Genomic DNA, 10314 nt, shown 5'->3' with positions numbered 1-10314 from the left:
GATACAGCCTGGATTCGAACCAGGGTGTCTGTAGTGCCTTAGACCGCTGCACCACTCTTAAAGTTTAATTTAATTTCCCCAACTGTAATTCACTGTTATTGCAGGAGGAAAACAGACAAAGGCTGATGCAGTCTCATAGGGTAATGACACACTGTGGTCTTATTGGGCCACACAATTTAGCCCATGTCAATCCCAAATGACTCACTGAAGTACAGAACTACCAATGAGACTCAGATGAGATGATGAGAAACAGTTGAAAGTCCACAAGTACTTTTACAGAGCTTTATTTCAGATTTACTAGGCTGTTCAATAGCTACAGACTTTTACTTTTTCATTACAGCCGTCTATTATCCAAAGCAAAGAGTAACCAAAAATAAAAACAGGCAAAAACAAAAGCCACATTGTTTCATGTGTCATTAAATATATTCATTTGTGATAAACATAATATATTAGTATGCATTACAGGACATTACACAAACTTTTGCAATGGACAAAGCTAAACAACATTTACAAGCCCAAGTATGAACACAAGCAACATTCAGATATATTTTTGTAGCAGATATCTGGTCATGACTGAGTACCTTTCTCCAAATGTGTGGAAAACTGGTCTAACTTTACACACTGCAACCACTGACAGCTTTGATATGTGTAGATCCAGAGATGGATGTACTGGCACAAGAACAGTTGAAATGGATTGCAATAAAAATGTCAATACAAATATGTTTTTAAAAAAGTGTGTGGGTATGTGTGTGTGCAGGTGTGCATCTGCTTGCATTTATGTGTGTTTATGTATTTCCCAAATATGTTTGGGAATGTTTATTACAGGTTGTAGATAAGCCTCTCTCTGCTGAAATACACTCCTGGGTATGCATAACTTGTAAACAAGAGAAATCTGCCTCTTTTTCATTTATTTGTCTACCCATTTATTAAGCCTATGGTATTTAAAACTCTGGTTAATAACACATGGACACAAATCTAGTAAATGTTTAACAAAAAATAGTAACAAACTATACAGCTATATAACATTTAAACAGCTGGTCACCCCTTTTGTTGAGTACCAAGTAACGTCTTGAAAATGGAATGTCTGCAAGGTTTGAAGTGAGAATCAGATGCTGACAGTGATCACACAGCTTGACTCCTGTGATATTTCATCACTCCACAGGTTTTCTTTTACAACATAATGCATGTATCTTTATACAGCATATACATACTGTACATACTGTCATCCACAATTTGGTTAGCTTAGTCAGCTAAGTAGTCAGCATGCATCTATTATTTTAACAAAACGTAGGTTCATTTTGACAGGTCTTATCAAACCACATGAGGTGATCCACTGTTGAAGAAATCAGAATGTCCCCCCACGATCAGTCCTTTACCAGCAGAAACAGGTCAATGCTCAGAGGAATGTTCAAGCAGTACTTCGTATTTTAACAAACGTGAACAGGATAGCAAACCCAAATGCATCAATCAATGACACAGAGTCAGTGGACATTAGGTTCCAGGACCAAAGGCCAAAGGCAGCACATAATCAGTCAAATGTCTGATCTCAGTTTGAACAATCATGAATGGACATACATTAGTTCTTTGATTTTTCTGAAACAATACAGTATGTTAGTTTGTATCCTGCAAGGTGCCATTAAACACTGAACATATCTTATATGTTCTGAATACTGTTGAATAATAAAGGACTAAACATTAAGTGCATGGTCAACTCATCTATTTTAGTTCTTCTAGTTGAGAACAGAGTGCTGTCTAAATACAAAAATATTGTATAATTATATCATGCCTACTGGTACTTTTATTTTGCTGAGGTCACAACCACACTGTCAGGATGGCAAGGAAATGTATCATTTAACAGACTCTTTCCCTATGCTAGTATCTGAGGAGCAACTTCTTCATGGCACTTTCATTTTGATTACATAGTTAGCAGTAATAATGAGGTAACAACCACATGAGGAGCTCTTAAAGAAGAAAGGTAACTGGCAATAGCTGGCTTGTTTTTGTTTTTTTTCTCCCATTTTTACAAGTATACGCTGAAACAACAGTAAAACCTAGTTTAAATGATCAATTTAACATGTTAACACTCTTAACAGTTTACACAGTTTATCTTGACAAGGCCTGGCAAGCAGGAGCCACTCATTAAACATGAGAGAGATTCCCCTTAAGTCATGCCGTGCCACCTCAGCTTGCTAGAAAAAACTTTACACTATATATATATATATATATATATATATATATATATATATATATATATATATATATATATATATATATATATAAAAGAGCCTCTTTAAACACAGATATGTGATACAGTAGATTTTTGTTCTGTAGAAATGAACTGGAAATATAAAAATAATGGTATCACGAATAAAACAAAAAATAAGTAACTTATCTGAAATATTAGGTGCAAACTCTGCAATTCCACAATGAAACAAACCTTGAAGGACAAACAGAACAACAACTGTAAAAAGAGCTCCTTCACACAAATGTTTCTAAAACTAATATTCTCTTTTTGCTTCCACTCAAAGCAGCAGCACTCAGTCACTTTCTCTCTCTCTCTCTGTTCACTTCACCTCTCCCTCTTTCCTCTCTTACTCTGGTGTTTCCTCTTTCTTTCTCCTCCTCCTGTGTTCCTCAGACTCGAGGTGAGCCCCCTCTCTTTCTCTCCTCTCTGGCTCCTCTTAACACTTGCCCCTCTTGTCGCGCTGTTGGAACTTCCTCAGTCTCCGGCCCCACAGGTCCTTCCAGGGGATGAGCAGGCTGCCCTTGTCCGCCACCACGCCACTCTGCCCGGGGGAGTCGTCATCCGTGCCCAGCAGCAGGTACTTCCTGCCAAGCTTGATCTTGGGGCATTTGCAGGCCACGTCCTTGGCACGCACCCACAGGAGCTGGTCGCCGCGCCGAATGCGTTGTTCACCTTGCTTGTAGACGGAGATGATGTTCACGGTAAACTTCCACCACTCTCCTGCCTTGTCTCCTTTGAGGACGTGCACTTGGACAGCTGGATGACCAATGAGAAGAAGGAGTGAAGAGGGAATAAGAACATTTCACAATAAAGCAAGCAACTCTTGAGTATAAGAAATCCAGTTAAAAGTTAATGTACAGTAAACATAGATCATCCTAATAACATACATGGTAACTAAGCAGGGAATCCATAGCAGCCTGTGGGTTTCTGTTCCTGGGGTCCAGACTGGCTTGGGGGTGACCCCTCAGATGTAAATGTTCCTTTTTACTATAGCTCCAATAACTGCTCCAATGTTTGAGTATGATTCAGGAATTACTGACCCAGTGTGTGTGGATTGTTCCCCTGGTCCCTCCCCTCAGCCATGACCCCTGACCTCTCCTTGTTGTGTTGGCTAGCATGTTCCGTATTACAGCAACAGTTGCCATAGTGCTCCCCAGGGTAAAGACAATGGGTGCCCGCTGAGTACATTTGAATGAGCACCTCCCTGAGACTGGCTGTAATGTTTGACTGCTGTGGACGTATCCTAAGAAACGCTTTCCTTTCCTCAACTGACAAGCCTGGAGAAAAAGAAGTGGCGGGTATACTGGTTTAAACTCAGAAAGTCCAACAGTGAAAGTGCAGCATTCAACCTTTACTAAGAAAATACCACATCTGTTTGAGGTAAAAGCTCTGAAGCAAAGCCATTCCTGTGCTTTTGATAGAATGGTCTTTCAGCTGTTAAGCAGGACGCTGCACATCTTAAGAACCCTGGGATAGAGCAACCTGGACCTGGTAGCCATTGAACCTTTCTCCCTAGAATTTGGCCCCTTAGAGCAGACAGAAATACAGACCCCCCCTTACAGCAGCTCCCCTGCATGGATTTCTCTGTCACATAAATCTACCATTACTTCATCACTCTGATTGAAAAAACGCCTCAGTCATCGCAACAAGGGGGAAACAACTGAACTCACTGGGGTAGGAGCTAATCTGTGCTTGAGGTGAAGTGGTTTAGCTGGGAATGTGCTGTTAACGATTGGACTAAAGGAGGGGATGAACCAACCTGAATAGTTTCCACTCACAATTGTTTGATTTGACCCAATTTGGGAAACAGTGTGTGGATGGTGTGAAATGTTTCAAACACACTAATAAATACACACACACACACAAATGCATACATGCAGACACACAAGTGCACACATACACACATACACACACGCACTTGTGTGTGGAGTAATGTTAGAAACATATAGGTGGCTGAAAATAGCACAGGAAGTCTTTTTTTCTCCTCGTCTCTCTCTCTGAATGCCAACGCTCTCTATTGCGAGCCGCATCGATTGTCCCTATAACAGCCTGGAACGTTCTAAGAGAACAGGAAGGGGGGCCCTGCTAGTGTGAGCAAATTGTACACAATTTCAGAAGAAAGGAGGCCTGTTGGGCTGAGTAGAGCACGCTCTCACAGTCCTGCCATTCATTAACAATGTGTCTCTGGGCTGTAGCCTACTCCTTCATCCAAACACATAAAGGGTGTGTGGGGGGGTGGAGTGGGCCACTATTTATCTTCCCAGCCACAGAGAGGCTTCCAGAAGAATCGGGATGTGTTCCGACCTCATGAGCTATCCAGGTTCTGCTCCCAGAGCCCCATCCAAGAGCAGCGTGAGAATCCAGCAGAGATAGCCCTCTTCTCTCTGGGTCGCTCTTACTGACCGACTGGCTAACGAGCTCCCCGGGTGAATGGACCAGACTCAGCTCTCTGCTGTCTGACACCAACGCAGAACCCTCTGTCACTCTATGGGCTGCTCAGGAAATTGGTAGTTCTCTAAGCAGATAATCAAATACTGTTATACTGGACTGATATTCCAGTCCATGAGGGGACCAAAGTATGCAGTACTAATCATGGATGTTAGCTGGAAAGACCAAGCAGCTTAGTCCTCAAACCTCAGCACATTGCTTCAGTCCTGCTCCTCACCCAAAGAAGTCCAAAGCGCCCATGGGGCTGGTATTGAATTGAGCTCATGAATGGAGATCTAGGAAACTAAACTTCTGTTTTTCTGTTAGCAGACAATATGGTACATCAGTACTACTTGGACCATCTTAGCAGGGTAGCACGGAGGGAGGGAGTGAGAGGAAGAGGGAGAGAGAGAGAGAGAGAGAGAGGAAGGGGGAGAGAGAGGAAGAGGGAGAAAGAGAGGGATTTAATAACACAATGGCAGTCAAGCCTCCCGCTGGGTCCCCTCTCTGAGCAGTGTGCTGAGGCTTGACCCGCACACCGCCGACAAGGGGGCTCTAATCAAATTAGAGCGTGTTTAATTTCAATACTGAGGCCCCTGTCCCATCTGGTTATCAGCTGAGTGACTGATCTGGGCCCTGCTGCCCCCAGGGTGAGCTCACAGGGACCGTTAGGTGATGGGGCTGTGTGACCCTTCCTTTCACCGCTGGCCCTGAACGTCTGCAAAAGCTCTTTGATTCATTGTCCTCCCCGCTGGAGGGGTGTCAGCCCAGAATATAACCCTTTGTGGCTGCCGTCACCGTAGCTACGGCCGCGATGGAAAACAAAAATGAATAAACACAACATATTTCTTTCTCTCCGGGGTGGCAATCCGTCAACGTCGGCCTAATTTACCACCTGTTTGCGCCCTGTGGAATGCTCCGAGCCGGCAGAGTGCACCACTGTGTTTAAACAGGGGGCCTCTTCCCGTGACCCCGGGAGGCCCGCAGCGCCACTCACACAGGGGGGTCGTGGCCCTAAAGAACAGAGACACTGTGAACCCCACAAAGGCCCAGGGACAGCCCTGAGAAATGAATTAGATTAAGGCAGAGGAAAAGCCTCCTGAGGAATGGTCTCTCCATACAGCCCCAGCTCAGCCACAGGAGAATCATCTGCACTCAGCTGTTTTGATGAACTCTTGAAAAACCAACCTTCTGCTTTTCATGAATCAGTCTTGTGATTTATAGATTTGTCCGTTCTTTTCATGGATGACTAGCAAGATTAAATGAATGAAAATGTGGATTCTGATGGCTGTTCAGTTTTCTGGTGAACTGAAACAAGGAGCTCACATTATTGTCTCTCTCTGTGTTGCACAATATTGATTGAGAAAAGAAGAACATTTGGCCATTTATGCATTGAAACTTTGTTAAAAGTCTCTGATGTATCGCTCTGTTTGATTGATGAACTATGATTGATGATGAGGCTTTTGGACATGTGACAGATATGAAGGGGAACAGTGTGGCCAATGCAGCTGGATGTGTTTCATTAGAGAGAACACTGAACTAAGTCTTAAAGGGATAGTTCACACAAATAAAAAAAAGACACATTGGTTTCCTTACCCTGTAAGCAGTCTATGGACAAGGTATCACAGCAATCCATGCTTTGGTTTAGTTGACTTGACTTGAATGGGATTTGTGCCACAAATGCTAAAACATTATCATGTGAACAGTGAAAGTAAAAAACAGTGCCAGGGAAGCTACATCAAAGCATGGATTGTAGTCATTCCTTGTCAATAGACTGCTTACAGGGTAAGGAAACCAATATGTCATTTTGTAATATGGGTGAACTATCCCCAAACCCTGATTATAGCAGATACGGTCTTGTATGAACAAATCTAAGGCTTAACAATTTGAACACCAATTTAATGGGTATAACTACAGAGGAATTGGTGACCAAAATATTCAATATGATATAGGCCTACTGTACAGTTAGGTCTCATGCCAGGAGTCTAAGAGATCTTGCATTGTCTTTTATAAAGGAAACCTTTGTGGGTATTTGGCTATAGGGAGTACGATCTGTTCTCAAATGCTGGCAGAGTGCTGGACGTGCCTCAGGGTTTGTGCTGCTGCTGCGGTTGGGGAGATTTGTACGGTGACATGAATCTGCTGATAGGAGATCTGCATGATAATACTACTGTGATTAATGGAATGGAAAACCCTCAGAGGTGAGGGAATCCCTCTCTATATGGAGATATAGAGGCTACACAGTGGGACAGCACAATGAAACACTATATAGGAGGCCTATGATATGATCCATGGACTGTCCCTACTGCTACTACTGTCTCTCTTATATTACCCCCCACCCTTCTCATTCTTTTTGGTCTGTTTTTAGATCTAGTGGTGCTGATTCAGAATATAATGATACAAGTCCAACATCATCAATCATCAAACTGAAATGTTTTTTTAGCTTCAAGTTACAGAAGTTATTTCATTTGTGAAACCGTTCTAAAAAAAGCAAGCTATGTAATACCTGTATTTGGCTTGTACGTGAATGTTTTCATATTATTCACTTACTGTAACGCTGTGATATCTACAGTGCATGTAATGGCACATTTGATCAGAAGTATTTCAGATGCAGATGAACTCCTGTGGAGTCATTGATGACAGAGTATATTTGTTGTGTGATTTGGCTAATTTTATTAATATGGGGCTTGCTGAAAATTCCTAATGGCCAGCTCCCGACCAGAGCCTCATGCTCCCAGGGTGCACCAGCCTTTCACCATGGAGCAATACAACTGGACCCCACTGAGGCTGGCAGCTGAGAGAAGGGATTGCCCTAGACCATGGACAGGGGCCAGGGTGAGCAGATCCACAGGGCTTAGAGGGAGGTGGAAGGGGAGAGGAAATTGTCCGTTAGCTGTAATTGAGAGGGACAGTGAGAGGACGCAGTGGGAGCTTGTTCTGCGGCCCTCTGAAGCTCAGAGCCCTCTCTTTATGAGGTACAACTCCCCTAAGACACACACACACACACACTCACACACACATCCGTCAAGGTGGGACAACAAATCCAAATAGTTCCAGCTAAAGCCTGGCAGAGCGGAGCTTTGCAGCTCTCCAAACCAACAGGGGGGCTGGCTCGTGCCACAACCTCTCTCTGAGGACAGTTTCAGCTGGAGTGGAGGAACTGATATGAGCTCAAGATGTAGAGGTAAGAGTTGAATAATCCCTTTGTTTCTCTGCCCAGACACTGATGCCACTGATCTCTATCTTTGGTGATAAAAGAAGAGGCCCTGCGGTGAGGATGCCCCCAGCAAACACTCTTCTCTCTGTCCAGCTCCCCCCACCTCCAGTGAATCTCACATAGTAATGAGTGTATGTCAGTGCAGGGATGTTAGGATATTTCCCTTTGATTTCCCTTTGATGCAATGACTCTAATCCTGGGAGCGTGAATAAGCCACAGAGAGGGGCTTGGGAGTGGACATGCCTGTGATTAATAAATACATTTGACCCTCGACCTCTGGCCGACGCCTGGGCATATAATTCCTGCACAGTGGACTCACCATAGTCTTTCTTGCAGTACTTCTTCATGTTGATCTTCAGCTTGCCCTTGGATGCCTTGCAGTGAGAATCACAATCTGTGGAAGTGAGTGAAGTAATGAGTGGATTAGGTTACAGCACAGCCAACATATCACAAACATCTACATTTAAATTATTCTCTCTCTCTCATTGTTTACGGACTGACCTCAATTATGTTATCTAATAAATGCATTTTAGGTACATCCAAAGGTCTATACTCTACCCCCACTGTAAGGGATTGAAAGCTTACATCTATTGCCAGGCCATTTTAGTGTACTTATGGTACACTGTCTCATGTTATGCTGTTATGGTGTCCCTGTGGAGCTGGTGGAGGCATAAGGCTTCCGCATGCTTCGGTTCGGCTGGCGCCTAGTAGGCAAACCAAACGAGTGTGCTCACATACTCCCTTATAAGACCTTCGCTTGAAAAATGAGAAAAAGCGGCAATAGTACTATTTGTCCATCTTGAAGCGCCGTAGCCAGTATACACTTCCTAAAAATAGTTTGAATAAATCTAAGATAACTCAAGAATCTGTCATTCATTTTGACGTTTTTGCTGAGGAGATCTTAGTCACACAATTTTACATCTAACTAAGATGTTTGGTTTAGTATTTCTCAAGTGAACAAAATGTGCATGAAAATGAGTCCGGCTATTGCAAGTTCGGCTACCGAACTTGCAATACCCTCGAGAAAAAATGTGGAATGCATGAACAGCCGGGAAAAAAACCTTGCCAAAGACCAAAACAAACAAAAACGTCACAAAATGTCATAATACACTGAGTGCACAAAAACTGATTGAAGTGGATTTAACAGGTGCCATCAATAAGGGATCATAGCTTTCACCTGGATTCACCTGGTCAGCCTATGGTTTTGTACACTCAGTATATATGCACAAACTGTTCGGAACAGTTTAGGATGGGAAGCATGCGGACGCCTTTACACAGATCCTATTGTCAGCTCACTCCCACTCTCTTCCTCCAACCTCTCCACACAGAATCTCTAGCCTGTCAGAGTCCTGGCATCCATTGTGTCAGCAATCAGGGTTGGGAAGGTCACTCACAAAAGGAGGTCACTGAAGGAAGTTAGCTAGTAGCCTAACAAAAATTAGCAGGGGCCTAAGCAGTATCCAATCCACTTGAGGCGAGAAAGAGAATACTCTCACGTTGGCCGGGGCCAATCTCTCTGTGGCCGATCTCTCTGTGGCCTCTGAGAGGAGCCTGCTGCAAACCAGTGGCCAGAAAGAGCTCATAGTTATGATTAATTGCTTTCGGGTCTGGTGCTATCCCTTTGACACCAGGCTGTGTTGACCTGGGCTCGCAGGCATGCCAAGAGGCTTTATCGATGTCCGCCGACCGTCGGGTTGTCAGGGTGCCAGGCACCTTTTGTAATGGGGGAGATGGGGCTGGGACGAGAGGCCAAACTGAAAATGGAAATCGTTTGTTTCCACTTTTCCACTGACTGACACAAATTGGAACCAGAACATCTCCTGGTTTTGCTCCCCCTCCCAGTGTAGTAAGCCCCATGCTTTTTTATGTGGGGGGGGGGGGGTTGGCTGGTCGGCCAGGGGGAAAGGGGGAGCAGTTGGGAGAGAGGGGACCTTTCAGTTTGCCTGAATATGGACAAACTTCATTATTTCTTCCAGCCCTCTGTCCAGTCCTCCCCTTTCTTTCCCTTTATACTCTGTGTGAATGAGGTTGCCCGGGTAACAGCGGAGCGAGAAAAAAACGCACTCCCCCCAAAAAGCCGGATTGGGGCAGAGGCAGGGGGATGGGGAGCAAGTGCATGTATGTGGAGAAAATATTTCTAGTGAAATGCCTGGCAGCTTTCGGGGTGGTGTAGAAATGAAAAAGGGAAGGGAAATCCCAAAGTAAATTAATTTGACGAGTCCATATCGACCACGCCTGATTTCCATTTAAATGTGGCTAGGGCGGGGGCCCATTTGTCTCCCCCTGGCCCCTGGAGGCCTTCATCGTACTTCCCTTTGATAGCTGGCATTGCCCATTAGCCCAGCAGCACAATCCCAGGACTGGCCATCACACCTACAGCTCTCATTAAGGCCCCGGTCCCCGCTGGGAGGACAAACGTCCCCTT

The 10314-nt window shown here is 44.3% G+C and overlaps 1 protein-coding gene across 2 annotated transcripts in view; it reads right to left on the bottom strand.

Annotated features, from left to right (window-relative positions):
- Positions 1 to 268: 268 nt before the first annotated feature.
- LOC106601316 (netrin-1-like) overlaps positions 269 to 10314 on the bottom strand; it is a 37800-nt gene continuing 27754 nt past the window's right edge. For both annotated transcript variants that reach the window (XM_014193424.2, XM_014193425.2), the window contains exons 6-7: positions 8209 to 8283; positions 269 to 3001 (exon numbers count right to left, since the gene is read on the bottom strand). In XM_014193424.2, the coding sequence (XP_014048899.1) occupies positions 2682 to 3001; positions 8209 to 8283 (395 nt within the window). In that variant the 3' untranslated portion in view covers positions 269 to 2681. The remainder of the gene's footprint in view (positions 3002 to 8208; positions 8284 to 10314) is intronic.

The sequence above is a fragment of the Salmo salar genome, chromosome ssa03, assembly GCF_905237065.1.
Source record: "Salmo salar chromosome ssa03, Ssal_v3.1, whole genome shotgun sequence".
Lineage (NCBI taxonomy): Eukaryota > Metazoa > Chordata > Actinopteri > Salmoniformes > Salmonidae > Salmo > Salmo salar.
The sequence above is the reverse complement of the archived record's forward strand: the minus strand, read 5'-3'. Positions and strand labels throughout refer to the sequence as shown.